The sequence below is a fragment of the Centropristis striata genome, chromosome 5, assembly GCF_030273125.1.
Source record: "Centropristis striata isolate RG_2023a ecotype Rhode Island chromosome 5, C.striata_1.0, whole genome shotgun sequence".
Lineage (NCBI taxonomy): Eukaryota > Metazoa > Chordata > Actinopteri > Perciformes > Serranidae > Centropristis > Centropristis striata.
In genome coordinates this window covers 22,582,550-22,602,816 of record NC_081521.1, presented here as the reverse complement: position 1 = coordinate 22,602,816, position 20,267 = coordinate 22,582,550, and the positions used below count along the sequence as shown (strand labels likewise).

At 41.7% G+C, this 20,267-nt stretch overlaps 1 protein-coding gene across 4 annotated transcripts in view; it reads right to left on the bottom strand.

The window, feature by feature from the left end:
- The window catches only part of samd11 (sterile alpha motif domain containing 11), a 59,161-nt gene that overhangs the window by 32,483 nt on the left and 6,411 nt on the right, over positions 1 to 20,267 (bottom strand). For all 4 annotated transcript variants that reach the window (XM_059332338.1, XM_059332339.1, XM_059332341.1 and 1 more), the window contains exons 3-4: positions 12,664 to 12,839; positions 3,640 to 3,749 (exon numbers count right to left, since the gene is read on the bottom strand). In XM_059332338.1, coding sequence (XP_059188321.1) covers positions 3,640 to 3,749; positions 12,664 to 12,839 — 286 coding nt within the window. The remainder of the gene's footprint in view (positions 1 to 3,639; positions 3,750 to 12,663; positions 12,840 to 20,267) is intronic.

Below are 20,267 nucleotides of genomic sequence, written 5' to 3'. Positions count from 1 at the left end.
CTCAAGCCCCAAACCACTGCTACAATCCCCAACCACAAACACCGACAGGCTGTAACTGCCTCTGGGAGTCTGAGTGCAGGGAGCAGAGGAGAGAGAGAGAGAGGCGGTCCAAAAACACCTTATCTGCCTGTTTGAGTCTCCGGTCTGACCGCAGAGCCACGGTTTACAGTCTCCACAGGCAGCCAGACTCTCAGCGTCGGCGCCCCTGCCCCCCCCCCCCCCCCCTCCCTCCCTCCCCTCCACCTCTCACAGAGCCTCTGAATAGCCAGCGGCTGGGGAGTGAGAGAGCGAATGAGGGAAGGAGGGAGGGATGGAGAGGGAAAGAGAAGGAGGGAGGCAGCCCTCCTGTCTGTCCCTCAGATTTAATTAACGGCCCACTCCGGCGCAGAGACGACCCGGCAAGCCTGCTTCCCTTTCCTCCTGACCCAAACACACACACACACACACACACACACACACAGAGCCATCCGCCGCCATAGCTGCCGCCTGCCCTCCCCTGATACCACCACCGCACTCATTCATCTCTCTTTCCTCTGTCTCTCTATTTCCAAATGTTTCTTCCATCACTGCATCTCTGTCTCTGTCTCTCTCTCTGTTGCAGACTTCTCCTTTTTCTTTCTTGTCTTTCTCCCTGTCTCTCAAATTCTCTCCCTCCACAGTTCATTGAATGACGTTTGGAGGATAAGTCAAATAGGAGAGTTGACTGACAGAACCGAGTAAACACAATATCATAGACAGCGAGCTGCATTTACCGCCTCATCTAGCTCAAAGTCAAATAATCCACTGCCTTAAAACTTCATACACATTACACCCACCTATGTATTTGGATGCGAATTTGAACCTGTGTTGATTTTGCGTGGGCACGCATCTGTATAACTATGTGTTATTTGTGTATAATTGTGTGTTTGTGAACGTGTGTGTGTGTCTAATTTCACTGGCAGACAGAATTAGAGCCAGTGGCTGATCGGATTGGACTTGTTTACAGACACGGAGCGAGCCGCTTAGGCAGCCTGTTAAATCTCCCTTTAATGCTCAAACAGGCAGATTTTAGGGTCTTGGACCCCCCTTGGCGTAGGCCACACTGTGCTCACCCCTTCCTCCATCAGCCCCCACCCAGCCACCTCTATCCCCTTGTGTTCCTCTATTAAGATAACCACTTAGGGCTCCGTTTTCTCCATTAAGTTTTGCGGCTGATTAGGCCAGTATTTGGGTGGAAATCCGTCCCAAACCGGGGGTTTAAGACACTGGCTGGGCTGGCTGTTGAGCAGTCTAATACCCTCCACCTTCCACCCACCCCGCCTGATATCACAGGCACCGTATGGACAATTAATCTGGCAGACAGAGGAGATGAGCACACAGAGAGAGGGTATGGAGGTGTTGGGTCTGGGCTGATTATGGCACTAGCTGTGCCTCTGGCTAATGTTACAAGAAGGGACAGGGTCAAACCCAGGGCGACGGTGGAGCAAGGGTATGGTCTTTACTGATAAAGAGACAACTCATTTGTTAATTAGGGTTGAATTAATTAAATGTTTTGAAATGAGTTTGGATTTGCTGAAATAATATATTAAATTCAGTTCATTCTTTTTTCATGATCAACATCTATATGTACATTTTTTCATGTAGGCAGAAAAAAAATCTAAAACAGTTTACATTGATAATAATTACCATGAGTCATACTAAACTGACTTTGATGTGGGGGAGCTTTAATAAAATATTTGGCAAACACAAATGGAAAAGCTTACAATAGATGAACTGTAAGGCCAAAATGCATGTATGGGGTGTCACTTGAAAGGTGACGCTCCTTTAGAGGTATCATATATTAGGTTATCAGCTTCTAGGAAATGTGCTTGTTTAGCATGTTGCTATGACATGCTAAAACTACATCAGTTCATTGGTCCTCATCTTTAATAAGTCATATTTGAATAACATTAACTAGTGCTGTCAAACAGGTCTTTGTTCCAACCAAGCAAGCGCACGCCTGATACATCAAATCAACTGAGTGAAGACAGTTCAGGTAATTAAATGAGTTGAGTTGAAAACCTGCAGACAAACAGGCCCTTTCATGGATCAGTTTGACACCCCTGAAACTCGGACATGCTTTATGCCAGAACTGTACAAGTCCCCACATATCCTCTGTCTCTCCTCACCCATACCTGTATAAGATTCAAGATCTCTAGGTTTAACCTTATGGGAGCTAGGGTGTTTTTCGTTTGTGGTGTCACTGATGTCGCTGAACCTCTCCAAAACAATAGAATGTTTATTTCTAAAAATGAGGTATGGGGTAAACTATACATAATATACAGCTGAAGCTCATCATGGCAGAGAGATGGGTTTTAAGTGGTTAATGTGCGGGAAAAAAAACCTAATTATATAAGAGCCATAACATTGAATTATAGTGTAAAATTGTTGCCAACATCAGAGTTGAGAGACAAAATGCAGGAACTTAGTGTGACTCGTATATAACTTCAAAATTGTTTGAATAATTATTGAAAATATACATTTTTAAATATGCAATCATATACATTTGGGTTGCTTGTCAAGTAAGGAGGTATTATGTGAATTTGTTTTCAACCGATATGATAACCAATAATTTCCTGATTCTTGTGGCTGATACCAATACAATAGCAGATGATTTCACATTTTTGAGTTCATAATCTGGAGATTATGCACACTTGAGGGTAAGAGAGACTTAGGTGTAGCAAGCAAAGGCAGATGATTTAATATTTCATAGCTTTGACCTAACCAAACCTAACAGACAACACACACAACAAAGAACTGACTGTTTTTCAATTATTTTTTCTGATGAAGTACATAAAAAGGTTTGGCTTTTATGTAGCATTCTGTCTAAGAATACAAATGTAATACTTCAACATTATCTGTCAAATCAGACAATACTACTTAGATGCTACTGCATCTAAGTGTGTAGATGCTGCGCTTGTTAAGTCAATGACAACCAATTTGGCTTTATAATATTGTCCAATTACTTATTGGCTATAATTTATATATCATGCATCCCTATTGTGAAGAATTGTTGCTTTCAATTATACCTTGTTGGGATACGGTACATAACACAAACATATGACATGACAATAGGTACAACTAAATCAGTGAGGCAGAAACATCCAGTACAGTAGCTTGATCGCTGAATAGTGATATCCACAGAGGCTGTTTAACAAACATACGTCTTTGAAGGCAGCACAACATCCTCACACAAGCTACTTGACAAATAGCTGTGATTAAATGCTGTCTGTCTTCTGTCTGTAAGCTGTAAGAAAAGCTCTTGCACACCATGGTTCCTCTGCTCACATGAAACTGGATTAATGGCAAACAAAGCTATTTATTCAGAGGTAATTTAAAACGGGGTTTAACAGAAATCCTGGAGTGTGGCAGAGAATGTGGGAAGAACATTAAGTAATCAACTTAAGGGCGACCTTCAGGAATGAGTAATAAGCTTATGTTAAATTCCCCCAAATCACACAAATTAGGGTAAATTAAATGGGTAATGGAACGTCTACATATGTTACAGGAGATGTAAAGGGCTATATATCACCTAGCCTGGATCCAAAGAGGAAAGACTGAAAAATGAAAGAGACCCTGACAAACATTTAAACACACATGCAAAATCATTGGGGGTCCTACCTGTGTGTCCGGTACTGGTGTTGTGGTCAGACGCTGACTGGCCCTCGGGCATGCCGTGCTGTCTGGTGTGGTGCAGGTTGGAGATGATTGTAGAGAGGTCACTGTCACGACTGACACACACACATGCACGCACACACAAACACACACAGAGGAAAGAGAGGATAAACACATTTAGAAGCAGCCCCAAACAAACTTAATTCCACAACGCAATCCAAACTGGCATGAGATAAAGCAGCAGCGCATAAAGTCATACTATTTCACACACTACTTACTGCAGAAATCCTCCATCCAGACAGCACTCTCTAAAATGCATACCTCCACACAGACTCAGCAGCTACAAGTGGCTGTCCTGTCAACCCCCTTTTAGCTCTGAGGTGTGTAATACACTCTGACAGACTACCGCATCCAGCACTTTTAGGTCTCATCCCTACTCATCTTCCACACTAAGATGTATTAACGAACATATTCACAACTCATAAGTAGTTTAGCAGCTTAAAACCTGATTATGGCTCTTTTATAACTTGGGCCGCCAACTGCTGTTTTAGAGTTATATGGGAATTGGATAATGTGAAGAGACAAACAATTAAAAAACAACATCAATAAAGCCTTGAATAGGTCCTCCTTACTTATTAGAAATGTCATATCTAAGAGACAGTATAACGAGTCTGTGTTATATGGCATCTTCTTTCTATTGTCGTGCCTACACTTCTCAACAAAACTGTTCACAAGAGTCTTTCAAACACCCTGCCCTGCCCTTCAGCACCCAAAGGAGGAGCAGGAGGAGGGTTTACAGATTAGGCCCAGATCTGGTTGGAGCCACTCTGCCCTTCTTGAGTCTCCACCAGCCGCCTTTCTAACCTCCCCACACCACTGGGCCCAAACAACTGTGTCATGGAGGTATTTCATTTGGAATCTGATTACCATCCTGATCGCATTAAATAGCATAATGATGGGAAATAGGCGGTTAGACTTTGAGGGGAGTACAGCAGCCGTGCAGTACAAGTGGAGTCACAGTGTAATGGCAAACAGCTTGTGTGAGGTACGGGGCTGAATATCTTTTAGATTACAGTATAAATATAATCTACTGTTAAATGACTGTGACATTTATGTTACATGGAGGAGCAAAAGAATAAGAAACTTCATGCACACTATAATTTCATTCACAAAATAAGCCTAAAACATGCAGTATTTAAACATGTCAGTTTGATGGTATCAGCATCCTCTCGTGTCAGCGGGAATCTTGTTTATAGGCTTAACTGGCAACTTTATTGAAAGCAGAATCATCTATGAAGGGGGTCTGGTATGACACAGCACGGCACAGTTTATGGGACAGAAGCGGTGAATGGTCCTTAGCTGCCACCACTATGACGAGGCCACACTGTTTGCGGCTGCTGGATTTGGGTTTTTACAGTCCCATGATTACAGGCTCCTGCTGTAATGTCAGGCTCTCGGTCGCCAAGCTGTTTTCCACACGCTAACAGAAAAGATGAAGGAAAGCGTGGAGGGCCCTAATGCTGGCCATGCTGGCTTCACCAGTCACCTTTCAGTTACAGTGAACCAATGACTCAGAAAACAGCCCAGACAAAACAGTCAGCAGCAGTTGCTAAGCAAAGAGACGCTTGATTGGACAGTGACTGCAATCTTTTCAGACTAATGATAGACTTCTTTTTTAGAGTGTAACTTGCTAAAATTAGTAGCTCTCTGTGTCTGAGAGCCCAATGGTTTTCTCCAAAAAGAAAATAAAGATGGAGTTTTTTTAAAAATTGTGTTTAAAGTCCTATAATAATGCATCTGCGTCACCAAGTGATTCCAACAAAACGCACATCACACACTGCAGTTGCACACTCCACTGAGAGAAACTGCAGCCAGATCCATCAACCAGCTGGCAGCGTTAAAACACCGCCCTCTGTCCATCATTTAAAGTGATCATGATAATGCCATCCTGAACTTCTCAGAGAGGTGATGGGGTTATTATCCTGTGGCGAAGCTGCCGCTCTAAGCCATGAACGGCAAGGACATTGTTAGTGGGGTAATTAGCGCACTTTTCCTGAGCTGTCCCGCCTCGGCTTGGACTAATGAGGGTCTAGCCCTATCCCCACCCACCTCTGCCCTCCCACAACCTCCTCCCCCTTTCTTTCACTGGGTGGAGGCAAGGTCATACTCAAGCCCAGGAAGATGAAGCGAGGAGGGGGGGTGGTGTTTAAAACCTAGTCACCTGAGTCAGCGCTCCCTAAGGAGCTCCTAAGGCTGAGGTTAGCTCAGAAGGACGGGGGCCTCGCAGAGGATGGAGGGGGTTATATTGTGGCTGTTGGGCCTGATAGCAAAGCAAGACATGAGCTGCCTTCTTATCACCCAGGTGCACGCCGGAGACAATCATCTCATCCTCAGCTCATCCCTAAACTGGTCAATACCGCACCTCTCATCTCCGGCCACAGGACAGACACACTGACCCAGACACTGAGATGACTAATATGTGTTAATACTCAACATTCGTCATGGGTACTATTGATGATACCACAAAGTCTGTATAACTAATCTAATTTATACTAGGGCTGGCTATCAATTTAAAGTTTTGATACCGGTGCCAATAAGATTTCAGAGTTTAGATGCTGACACCAAAGCAAAACTATTTTTGACATAAGTTTTAGGGAACGTAAACATGTTTTAAGACCTTTTTTATTAATGGTAAATAAAGTTTTTGTGCCCAAACACTATATCTACCATGACAAGGTTTGTTTTTAAAAAAAATCAAGTATAACTTATTATATCACTTATCATAGCACCTGCTACTCAATACAATGAAGGGATGAAAGCTAATTTTGAAACCAAAATTTGAATTATCGAAATGAAAAGCAAGATCGATGATTCCCCCATTTAAATAAGTTGTCAGTATGACCTTAAATTCTGAAGTGTAATCAAATCATGTATTTGGAGACTTGTGACACCCCTAATACAATATATTCTGAGTTATTTTTCTGTATTTTAACAATTACCTAAAATAAACTAATTATGCTGAATCATGCCTCTCCATGAACACAAAAAAATGCCATAAAAATGGCCAGTATTCCAGAATAAATATCCGCCTGCCAGATCAGTTGTTGGTGCGATTTCTTTTGTTAAGAAAAGGTTGAGCTCCCTTCTACCATTTCAGTAGGCGTTACTTTTCAAAATGATCCAAACAACATGAAAAAAACTCATCTCCTGGCAAAGGATGTCGACTCAGTATAAATGCCCAGTAGTGGCCTGCTGTGGCATTGGCACGCGGAGCTGAGGTGGCGGGGCTGGAGGTCACAGTGTGAGCTGGCAGAAGCTGGCAGCTCAGGCACCCTGACGCCATGTCTCACACCACCACTGGGAAAGTGCTGACAGACAGACAGCAGGGATGTGAAGGTGGAGGAGTGGAGGAAGAGAGAGAGCAAGAGAGACAGAGAAGAGAGAGAGAGACAGGTCGCAAGCGCTGTGTAACATCTGGTGCTCACAGGTTTACTGTGTACAATCCTCTGCTCTCAGGACAACAGCCCAAAAACTCAGCCTACTCCAACCTGCACAGGTGGCTCATAGCAACATTCATATACTACTGGGAAATATGTAATATTCAACAACCATGGCATTGTAAGATATGGACCTGGCCAAAAAAATAAGGATGAGTAGTTTCTCTGATGCTCTGCAGAAGAAAAAAATATAGCAAGTCTTTTATTAAGTCTTTTATTTACATGCCTACGATTTAGGCGCGTAAAGTTCAAAGCAGGAATATGGATCTGTTCCGTGTACATTTTACGTTTTGTCTGATTCCTCTGAGCAACGGAAACACAATTGTCATGCTGCTCACAGTTGGATCGAAAGGCAACCCGCAACTGGGAACCCTGCAAGCAGAGGGGGTAATGAATAAATACAGAAATAGATACATAAATAAGTAAGAGTAGCCTGGCTTCACTTGGGCTTCACTTCTCCTTGTTGTTCCTCTGCTGTACAGGCTGACATGAGGTCGATAAGGCAGCCGAGGGAGCAGAAGAAAAGTACAATAGAAATAGAATATGGTAAGTCCGCCATGTTACATTTAAGTTCCCCTGCATTGAGCCATGCACACGCTGCTGGTTTTACTGTTAATTTCTCCTCTGGCTCGCACATTATAAACTATTATCATTTTTCTAATTCTGTTGTTTTTATTTCTATTTCAAATTAAGGACAAAAAATAGTTTTAAGGAATATTTGTATTAAGAAAAGGAAAGTATTGGTTTGTAATGTAATGTGTTTGAGGTTTCAAAGAGCTCACTGTTGAACTGTCGATACTGTATGAAAGCCCAAAGCTCTTAATATCGTCAGCTGGTTTCAACATAATGTATGACAGAACATGAATAGTAAATACTGTATTCTTTCCACGTGGAAATGATAAAGCTCACGCTTCAAGCCAACGCCAAATCTGAGACTAAATTGCTGGAACACTGCTGACCATCTTTTTGTTGATCCTGTGTTTTGATGAGGGAGTTAACAGACAAAACACAGCTCTATGGGGAAACAACGAACGCCTCGCTGCTAGCCAACGCCCAATCAACTACTAAATTGCTGTGACTCTGTTGCCATGGTAAACGCGTGTAAACAAGGCCAAAAATTCCTGAAGCGGAAAGCTCCTCTAGAAAGCTATAAAACCTCCAAGCTCACTAATTAGTGCTTTAGGGGAGAGCCATTTCCAGTAATTTCACACTGTCCGTGACCTCTTACTGGCATAACGCAATGACACAGTTGTTCAATAAAGCCAGAGGACAAAATGTCAAATGCAATAGGCATACAGTAGCTAACTCAGCATCAGTGTCTTTCTCTCTGTCTGGTTATTGCGAAGATTAAAAACACACACACAGACCCATTAACAAATTCGAGCCAATGCTCCTCTATGAAAAGATCTGTTTTCATACAGAAAGGTGGGCTGTAAAGGAAAACTGAAAACACACTGATAGTGAGTAGCGATATCGGATTATTTCATGTTTATGACTGTAAGCTTCTATTTCACTATTCAGCCTGAACCTGCAGCAAACACATCAGTTTTCTCTCACTGAGCTTCGAAGTGCAGACTAGTAGTTGACCAATCGTAGGTTGATAGGATATTTCAGGGGCCAATGGCTACGCGGCCTCCAACAATAACACAGTGAGGTACATCAATACTCCAAACATGAGGCAAGGTAATGTGTATGTGAGATAACTAAAGTTTAAATGAAAGTTAACTTTCATTTCATACTGCTGCTCTGATATCGATGGAGTAATCGACTGTCATCCTTTTCCTATTCTATAATCATTATTATATCACCCTATTAAAATCCACTATCAGTTGACCTCTGTAGCTCAGAATGCCCCAAAGAAATGGGGCACATTATGGTAAAAAAGACAATGGAGTAGACAATGCTATAACCAGATCTATCAATATAATGCAAACAATTACTCCAACTTTAAGCATGCTGCTGAAGACGTTGAATCATTCAGACAGTATGTTTGTAGTGTTATAGTAGTGTGTGTTATGTTGAATTCTGTATATAGCCTATTTCAATCAGCTATATACAGAAGCTGAGTGGATGAACCAAACAGCTTGGTATGTTTTATGCTCTTGTAGAAAGAGGCATTTGCATATGTAAATGCTCATGTGGCAAATGGCCTCATGCATGATTGAAAAGTGGAGAAACTGCCTTAGTTTGTTTTGGTGAATGTTAATAAATGGGTATGTATGGTGGATTTTCTTTTTCTTCTAACAGATGAAGGCTGAAAGGCAGACATCAGCGGGTGTGACTTATAAAATCCACGGTGGTTGCCGGGTAATTACCCAGACTCTCAGTCAGCACTTTTCAATCAAAGCCTTGTTATCTACGGCCAACTGAAACAAACACTAAGGTAGGCTTTGTTTTGCCCTTGAGTAAGACACTAAAATCAGAAGTTACCGGTATCAAATATTAAGGCCTGGAGATGAAATCCATAAATCAGTGTTAACGAAAGTCAGACACAAACAATCTGCAGCACTGATACCAAAGCAATACACAAAGGTAATAACAAAACAAGACTTTGTTTCTATCTTTCAGCTTATGTGTGTTGTAGGGGATCCACACAAGACTTTGGTGGTGACACCCCAAAGGAGCGATAACGATTATTTGGTTGGCTCCGTGATTTGGCAGCACTTCAGTGTCTAGATGCTCTGTGCTTATTCAGCAGGACAAGCAAAGATCTGTGGAGCACCAAGTAAACTAATTGTCTGTAAAGCCGGCAAATATTAACATTAATCTGATTAAAAGAAGGTGGATCAGTTCATAATGAACTGGGGAGGACGTCCGCATGAGAATGATGAGCTATGAAAGCACACCAACAGACAAATCCTCTTAATGCAAAACAAGCTACCTGAACCAACCAAGGACATCTCTTTAATGCCAAACAAAGTGACATATGTTGTAAAAAGTATTAAAACATTGATACTTTTTTTACCCTTACCACGATTAAAATGACACAATCTTCTTAATTATAGATACGACTGAATCAAAAGTAAAAACCAAGTTAAAAATAAAATAGATCTAAAACAGTTTTTTTCATTATTTGAATTGTTACAAATGTGTTGGTAAGTCCTGAGTGACTCTTTATGTACCAGCACCGTGTACATGTTGTTAACTTAAGCTAAACAGAAGATAATGATGCTATTTTTCTGCACAGGCCTTTTCTTTTTGTTTTGTTTTTTAATACTGCTATTGTATCAAAGTAAAATGCTGGTACATTTAACTATGCATTGAAGAAAATGTAATGTCACCTGAAGTTAATTTGCTGCATGAGGTATTATGCTAGGATAAAAAACTTTGGATAAATAATTGACAGATGCCGCTTGGATGTGCCCATGGAGATTAAAGTGCAGTTACAGTAGGTAGGCTGCAGCAACCAAGTGGGTGAGACACCGTGCTGCCGCCAGCCTCGATGATGTGTGGATGAGACAGCACAGATACGCTCACACATGTATACAGAGGCCCTGTATTTTTCACATCCATTGGCCAAATCCAATTTGTTAAGACCCTTCTACGACTCACTTACGAAGCTGCGGTCAATGGAAATCACATTTCCGTGATTGGACATCCCATTATCCCGTTCGTCCAGACCAGCACTGGGGGATAAAGCAGGGCTGAGACGGATGCCCAGGACAGACCGGAGCTGCGGCTCCAGCGAGTCCGTCGCCTTTCAAAGGGTAAAAGCCTGACATATTAGTCATAAGTGTTCTTTAAATTCATTATCATCTTAACACGCCAGCGGCACAAGTGTCAGGGGGAGGGGAAGCCCTCTTAAATGAGGTTAGTGGATCCATTTAAAGCTTCACAGTTGCTGTGCTGTCCACCGTGTCACACGCTAGTCTCAAGACATGAAAAACATCCCCTCCTGTAATGAGGTTGCACAAGCTGCTTATAATGCAGCTGGGGACTTTCTGAGGTTAATCAATGAACAGCTTCTGCATTATATTTGTCCATAGCCTGTCATGTACCAAGTAATCACAAATCCATGTGATGTTTACTCCAGATTGAAAATGTCTTCATTCCTGTCACTTCAAATGGATCAAAGTGCTGATTGTGAGGGAGCAAATTTAAATGATTATAATTCCATCTTTTTTTAGTTCATGTTTGGAACAAAGCAGATATGCCATCACAGAGGGAGCACTGTAATGTGGTGACCTCATTGTAATCCTGAATGTGTGTATTTGCATGTATGAAGATGTGTGAAGATGATTATTCACTTGAATCCAAACAGGCTTTTAGGAAAAGCAGTTCACTTTTTTTTTTTTTTATGACAAACCCAATCTAATGTGTATACAGCTCCTGAGCACTCTCCATCCATTATTGTGGGAAATTACCGTTTTGACAATTAGTGAGCCGTGTACTGATTCACGCTAAAATGTGCTGTTTATTTCACAATTAAGCCACTGCCATTTCTGACATGATTTACATTAAACTGCATTCCTAATACCTTCCACTTGCGGTATTGTAATGGTTTGATACCAAGAAGTTTTCAAAAATAAAAAATGGAAATACTGAAACAAAACAGACATTCCTGTCAAGTATTTTTGCTTTCCTCCTGATTTGATTAAAATAACAAGAACAAGACTATTGTGTGACAGATGAGGATCAAGAGATGTACTGTTTATAGATACATGCCAGACGGTGCATTTTTTTCGAGGCAGCATGTACTATTTCGTTTTATTAATCTTAGTTTGTCTCACCAAGCCTGTTTGTGTTGTACACTCATTTCATACCCCCAGCTCAAAACCCATTTTAAATTGTAATTTTTTCTGCATAAACAAATGCATATCCCAATAAACGTAGATACCAAAGTAAATTATTTCACATCCATTTCAAAATGTTCCTTACATTTAAGCTTAAAAAGTGCAATAAAGTGCATAAAGAAGCACGACTTATGAATGTTTTATAATACACAGCCTGTAATCAAACTGCTCCAGAGCACAGCCCAGGTTGGGGTGAAGCAGACAGAAGTGACTCAGGTGACTCTTTCAATATCAAGTCAGGACAGATACACTGAAACTTGGCAGGAGCAACAAAACACAAACCAACGAACCAATTAACACTTTCAAAGCTCAGCACATATCCTTCCATTAGACATCCCAAAGCAAAAGCTGCAAGTTTGTTTTTGAAACACGGCTCTTTGTCTGTTCGTCTCAAAATGAGTCTTTAACACCTCAAATTTTCCTAAAATCACTTTTGATGAAAATACTACACCCATGTCTGAGGTGTCATTAAAAGAGTTTCACCCTTTTGCTTTTAGACAGAATCTGGCAAAACACCGGATTTATTACTGTGAATCACTTTTAATGATCATAATCATGTGTGTCAGTGTCCTCTTAACACACACATAAAAAGAGTTTAAAATATATATATATATATATATATATATATATATTTAAACTTTTTTAATTTTTAAAAAGTCTGAGATATTAAGTGGTAATTGGTTCAAGAACGACACAGGAACACATTTGTGCTGTCCCCACAGAAGTCACAGGTGTCTCACCTCTTTCTCATGATACTGTAATGCAACTCGTCCTCCTGTTTGATGTGGGCATGATCCCCACTGGCCCGCTCGCTACCTTCGCTGTCGTCACTGCTGAAGATGGAGGCCAGCTCCTTCTTGGGCACCCGGTTGGGGGGAAGGGGGATGGTGCGTTTCTCAGCCAAGCGCCCGCGGTTCTGCACAACAAGGCACAAAGATAAAGGAGAAACTTTAGCAACAGGATTTATATTAAGTTTTGCTAGTGTTACTGTTTGATCAATGAGTCTTTTTTTTTAAGTTGCAGCACACTGAGTTATCTCAAGAAATGTACATAAAAGAAGAACCTGGACTCAAATATAAAGTGAGACATGTACCCCCTTTTTTTACAGTATTGACTGGCTATTTTGTCTCCTGTTACCCTGCTTTTTAAAAAAAACGTGTACAAAATACATTAATTCAAGAATTCCCAAACAGGGGTACTTGTACCCCCGGGGGTACCTTGTGCAGTTGGCAGGGGGTAAGTGGAAAGATTAATGAGTAGCTCTATTGATTGCTATTTCATCTAAAATAAATATACACACAATAATTTAGAAGTAACACCTACCTGTTAAGATTTAACATGTATGTGTACCAGACTTAAGCCGTTAAAACGGTTTATTTGTATGATGAAAAACTATTATAACAATATCTACTCTTATATATTAATTATGCTAAATAACCAGTGTTCAGGATGAAGTGGCATCTAGCAGGGAGGTTGCAGGCTGCAACCAACTGAATACCCCCCCACCCCCCTCACCCCCACCCCTCTCTTTTCAAGCATGAAGAAGAACCTACAGCAGCCTTCACGTTACATAAAAAAGCAAAAGGCCCTCTTTCGAGGCAGTGTTTGTCTCGGCTACTGTAGGAACATGGGGGTGCAACACGGCGGGCTCCAGGGGTGAGTTATATGGCCAAAAATCTATCATGGTGTATACATTTTATATAATGATATATGCAATGATATAAATAATTAAGGAATAGTTTGAAATAGCTATACAATACTTAATCACAACTGGTTATTTTCTTCTTTCATTTGAAACTTCAATACAAACAAATACAGCTGCCTACATGAGACAACACTCGCGTTAAAAACGAAAGACTGAAAATAGCCAAATTAAAATTCTTTCTAAATATAAGCTTTAAGCTATTCCAAGCGTCACAGGTTTTTAGGTTAACAGGATACCTTGTCCTGCTGTGTGCTTACAAATTCACTCTCCTCCTCCGTGATTGCACCAAATTACTGTTAACATTAAAGATAGCTGGATTTATGAAATCACAATACCATGCAAGATCATTAGACTAGATGAGAATTACAAAATCGCATGAGAATAGCTACCGTGATGGAAACAGTATTGCAACATTTCAGCCAGTAGACACATTTCTATTGTCGCACAGTATCTATCGTCATATTGTCCAACCCCAGTGAGATACTCAGAAGAGGACATGCTGCCTATGTAGATATGATGGGCTTGCATTAAGCAAACAAAAACACAATGATTCTTAGTTTTAGGTGATTATATACTAATGAAAACTTGGTTATGAATATCATCTTCCATTCCTGCCAATCAATAGATCCCCTGTAATCCTACACAATGTTCCTTTAAACAACATCGTCATCAGAATGAAACATAATTTACAAGCTTCCAGGAAAAAATGCTTCAGCAGCAACCATAGAAAAGTCAGTGTTGCTGGGACCCATGAGCTACACTGAAACCCAAACAACATAATCTGTAAGACTGACATTCAGCCTCCAGCTAGATATGATAAAGTCATAGTGAATAAATTATAAAGTAAACCGAAAAAAAGCTGACAATACTCTATGTTAGGTCAACTGGGTATGTCTGCAGTAACATAGTTACTTCCTTTTTTAAACAAGCTGTTTCTTTAACCAGCACAAAACACAGAAGTCACGTTTGTTGTACTTTTCATCTCTAAAACCAAATGGATGGGGAGAAAAGTTGGTTGTTGAAAAGAATGTTTATTTTGCTCCAAAGCTGCCAGGAGTAAGCAGAGAAAATAAGGGATAAAGAGGAAAGAGCGGCCCTAGGGGCATTAGGAAGTGAAGCTGGGCGACCTTTAATGTGACCTGAAGAGGTCACTGCAGATTAACATGGTCCTATCACAGCGTAAAGGGAGAAGGGGGAGAAAAAAGGGGAGAGAGATGCAAAGGAAGAGTAGGGATGGGAGATGGAGAAAGTAGAAGAGCTTGAGCCGGGGGAGGAAATTGGAGATGAGCAAGAGAAGGATAGGCTGAGGAGAAATGTTAACAGGGAATCGAGGGAGAGCGGATGTGGTTTCGTGCAGGAGAGGGAAAAGGTGAGAGAAAATACAGAATTGAAAGAGAATGTGGTGAGTTAAAACATGAGAGAGAAAAAGCTCCACAGAATTAAGGTCTGTCCGGTGTGGAGTGGACTCGGATTTGAAACTATATTCCCCTCTCTCTCTGTGCCTCCAACTCTGCTCTTACTCCCGGACGCCTTTAAGCCCTCCAGCTATCCCTTCCACCACACGCAACCCCCCCCACCTCCTCCTCGCTCCCTCCTTCCCTCGCTCCTTCCATCCCAGGAAGCGCGGCAGCATGAGTGGCAGGCGGGGGCAGGAGGAGGGATTTGGGGGCTCCTAGCCAAGAGGCAAACAGGTGCAGCCCCTCTGGAGTCTCTCAAATGGCAGACATTAAAAAGAGTTGGGGGTGGGGGGGTGGGGAGGGTGGAAGACAGAGAAAGATGAAAACATCCCCCAGGATGAGCAGGCCACAGAGTTCTGCACATTTCTTTCCTTTCCCCTTTTTATCGTGCCTTGCCAGAAAAGAGGTTTTTCCTCTTTTCTTCTTTCCTGTCGGAGCTTTCTACAAGTTCTTCTCCAGCGTTTGAGGACAGTGGATCACTTTCAGATACTTCTGCTACTTCCACACATGGTCTCACTGTAGGAAGTCAGTGCTTGAGCTCCAACAGGGTGCGTTAGAGGGAGGAGACAGGAGCGCAACATCACGTCAGAAAAACAGAACAGCACTTTTCCATGGATGCAACCACAGTTACATCTTTCAGACACACATCTGTTAAATACAAACTCTCCACCTCTAAGTCTCTTTACTGCTGTCTTCACATAGTCAGGGAAAACACAAAATTGCACATGTACACTACACACACACACACACACACACACACACACACACACACACACCTGTTCCTTAGAATTCCCCTCCAAAGCAGGGGATTTTACTTGGAGCATGCCAGCAAAATAGTGTATACAAGAATAGTTTGTCTAAGACCAGTCGTGACTGAGGCTGTGTGAGTGTGTGTGAGCGTGTAGACAACCACCCACATGGCCGTGACATACCCAGGCTGACAGCCCCCCCTCCCCCCCTCTTCTCTCCTCCCGGAAAGCCCCGATCCTTTCTTTAGTGGCACTGACGCAGAACTGGGGGTGAGCTCCCACTGCTTCCGGCAACACTTCCGCAGCACGGGGGAGGGCTCTCCGAAACAAAACACGAAGCTAAACACACCCCTGGCAGCCCACGTAGGAGCGCTCAAAGGAAGGGCGCCTGAGCGCTCAGGCACATACGTGCACGCACACAACACATGCGCGTGCATTCAGCTCTGAGGCAACCTTACTGTGTGTGGTCAACCTCCTTTCAGCCATGGAAAAAAGTCTCTCATAAAAGTCCCACTAAAAGCACCTCTATGAATATCACCTCCCACGCTTTCTGTCAGTCAGGCAGCCAAGAAATATATCTGGGCTTCACATTTACACACACAAAAAAGACACATACATACAGATGCACATGCATGGGGACACACTGACCAATTTATTACACAATCTAGGCAGACAGTTGAATAGGTCACAACAATTTGCAACCATTCAGAAGCACTGCCCATAAACACAAATATACCCATTATACACACATTCTCAGAATGCTCTGAAAATAACACAACAAGTTGAACTTGATAATAACACTAGAAATAACATAAGAAGTTGAACAGCTTATCACGCTAAATAGTACTGCTATTTAAGGTGGCTTTGATTTTGCAAAGTACTAGTAACTAGGGCTGCAACTAACATTCATTTCCATTGTTGAATAATGTATTGATTAGTCTATTAAATGTCAATGGTGAAATATGCGGAGCAAGTGTTTTTCCAAGCCAAAGATGACATCCTGAAATTTTGTATTTTGTTGATAACTCAAAGACATTCAGTTTACTGTCATAGGGGAGTAAAGGAACAAGAAAATATTCACATTTAAGAAGCTGGAATAAGATCATTTTGACTTCTTTTTTTTAATAATATAAAACCGATTAATTGACATCCAAAATAGTTGGCGAGTAATAGTGGACAACACATCCATAATCACTTAATCTTCTCAGCTTTATAAGATACCCTGTGATCTTAATAGCTAAATGTAGCCTATTGAAGACAGTCTTGAGGGATGGCAAGAACTAAAAAGTACTTCAATATGGTATTTTACATGTAAAACATATAATAGTCTGCATACATTCTCATTTAATAAGTAGAAATAGTCAAAAAGGTATTATTATTTCAAATAAAACCATTAACGCATTACAGCCACATATATTAATGTAAGTCACTTGAACACTGTGTTGAATTCATACATTTATAGAAGGGGTTGGTTTAAATACAACAAAATGCTCTTGTATTGAAAAACAATACAGGGTAATCTCACAGCTACACATTTGCCAGCAAAGACATTTAAATTCAAAGCGAAATTATATGACAATCCACTGTTTTCTCTCTAAAATTATTTCAGACTTTTAAATGGGCTCTTGGTGGAAAAAGAGGACTAATAAGTGTGTGTTTTTTTCTCTTTCTCCTTGCGTTATTTCCTGAAAGGTGCAGTGCCCTGCCGCTGGCTCCTACCAGCATTAGCCAGCACACACCCACACACACACACACACACACACACACACACACATAAACACGCTCACACACACATGCACACAGCGGTAGCCGCCCGTGACATTCCTGCAGCTGCGGCGCTCTCTCTCCCTCGCACGCGCCCCCCCAGCGATCTCCCTGGGGGACGAATGCCTAATGAGTCACGCGCCTGTCTGCCGTTACCTCGCAGCATGTGTGTGTGTGTGTGTGTGTGTGTGTGTGGAGGCGGGATGGCGGGCCGACTTGGCGCAAGCACTAGGGGAAAGGGGGAGGGGGAATGAGGAGACGACAGAGAAGGAGAGAGGAAAAAAATGAGGGTGAGGAGAGAGGGAGATGGGGAGGGGGTGAAGCGGTCATTACCGTGCTCACATAAGAGCTCTGAAACAAGGCCAAAACAAACAAATTGTCTGTTGGTGTTTGTGAAAGCCTGAAATCTAGTTCTTCACGAAATACATACTTTGTTTAGTCTCACCTCCTTATCTCTGACTCACCCATCCTGACATTTTCACAGGTGTACCCATAAAAGGTGATTAGCTACAAATTTGTCAGCGTTCGTCATATTTAGATCGCTCAGTATGCAAACCTGATTACTGTGAATAATCAGATTAAAGTAATAGTTTGATTAAAGTGTTTACATGGTTCGCAGTAACCGGATTTCCCCAATAACCCAATAATAAAGTTAATATGATGTGTTTGATAGGCAGGATAATGTCTGGAAGGACTTGTAGTCGCCAGGAGAAAACCTCTTATTAGTGCCACCACACAAGAAGAAAATGAAGAGACTGAGTTGCTGTTTTTCTATTTTGCTTGTATTAATTCATAGCGTACCTTCATACGGTCTTTATTACTTTGCATTAGTTGTGACATGAAAGCTGTTTTGCTGTCATCCAAATATCATTTTTGGCTTCTTTTTTCTTCACCACTAGCCATGACAATGTTTGTTTATAGAAACACCCATTTGCATCCGCTGCACTCTATGACCTTTTCTGGTGCATGTTCAGAATCAGAACACTGAAAGAAATAAGACAAAGGCACAGTGTACTGTGCAGGCCACAGTAAAAAAAACAAGCCTTATATTTGACTAATCTTGTTATAATCAAATTATTAGTGGGCACGTAAACAAACTTACTCTAATATCTGCAAAACAGCAAAGATCAAAAACAGCTGTGAATAAACTGCAGCTCATGTAATTTGAAACACGTTGAACTCTTATGGCATATAAATATAATAATAATATTGACACTTTTGTATACAGGAGGTAGAGGAATAAACACATTCGTCCGCTACAAACACAAACATACACTTGCTAAAAGCACACAAACACACTAGTACGGCCAGACTATAGTAAGTAATTTATACAATTAATAGTTTTTAAGCCATTTTGTATAAAACCACATATATTTTTTATGCATATATGCAATAGGAAAACTTCCTATGACCAATGATGTCATTATTTGCAATGGCAGGGTACACGAGCATAAAAATTCTTGTGACACCTAATTAAAGCTGTGATGTGTCACATTTTGGAAGTTCAAAGCAAAGGTGTTTCTAGTTAAATATTAGTGACAGGGTACTGTCTTGTTGTTCTGTACACAAATGTAGAATTTTGTAGTGTGACTCAATCAATCGAATTATTCATTTTGTATGGAGAGAATCTTCAACCATAGGAAATGTCTCTCCTCAGTACACCATACAGATGGGTAAAACAAATAAAAGATCATGGCTCTACATTTTCAGTCCTGTTCCTGTGCCATTTAGAGGTAGTGGTAGAGGTTTCTTTTAAAGTTACACAGGCTACATTATTTCAAACATATTGTATTGTACAAAGAACATTCATGACTTCAGAAATCCAAATGCAACTATAAATTTGCCATGAGATCAGGCTCCAGACATATCAAGTAAAACTCCTTATAAGTGCAAATGTACTTTGTACTTGGCTTAATAAATCTGATGCAGGATAACTGTGTGTCTGTGTGTGTGTGTGTGTATGTGTGTGTGTGTGTGTGTGTGTGTGTGTGTGTGTGTGTGTGTGGTTTATGTACAGACTTTAGGCAACACTTGGTTGTTCAAGGCCGTGTGAGAGAAAGAGAAAAAAAGTGAGAAAGCACTGTAGGGCGGACAGGCATGCGACCAAGTCCCCCGCCTCCACCCCCCACACACACACTCATGCTCTCCTGCACCCTCAGCCCCCACGCGCTGAGTCGAGCGGGCAGTTGCAGCCCAGTGGAGCGGCACAGGGCAAGGGGGGAGGGATGGGTGAGCAGTGGGGGGAGGGGAGAGGTGCACAGAGGGCGAGAGGCGGCGGAGAGGAGGGAGGGGGGCTGCTGGGGCGGCGCTGGGAGGTCAGTGGCGGTGCAGTCAAGCGTGCCAACGCGCCTCTCGCTCTCCCCTTTCCCTCTTGTTTCTTTCTCTCCTGCCTCCTCCCTTCTTCTCTCCCTCTCTGTGTTTGGATAGGCCCACCGAGGCCGCCGCAGGGGAGCTTTATGGACAGGTAACGACTGGGCCTTTCTCTCCCCAGACAAACACAGGGGAAGTGGAGGCAAGTATCAAGTTGTGGTTAGTAATTTCAACTGCATTTTCTCTTGTGTTTGTCCTGACAAAAGTATAATTTTTCCTGAAAACTACTAGAATCTCTTGTAAAGATCAACTCACTTGAAACAGTCCATTAATTACACTGAAACGACAAACTGCCAGAC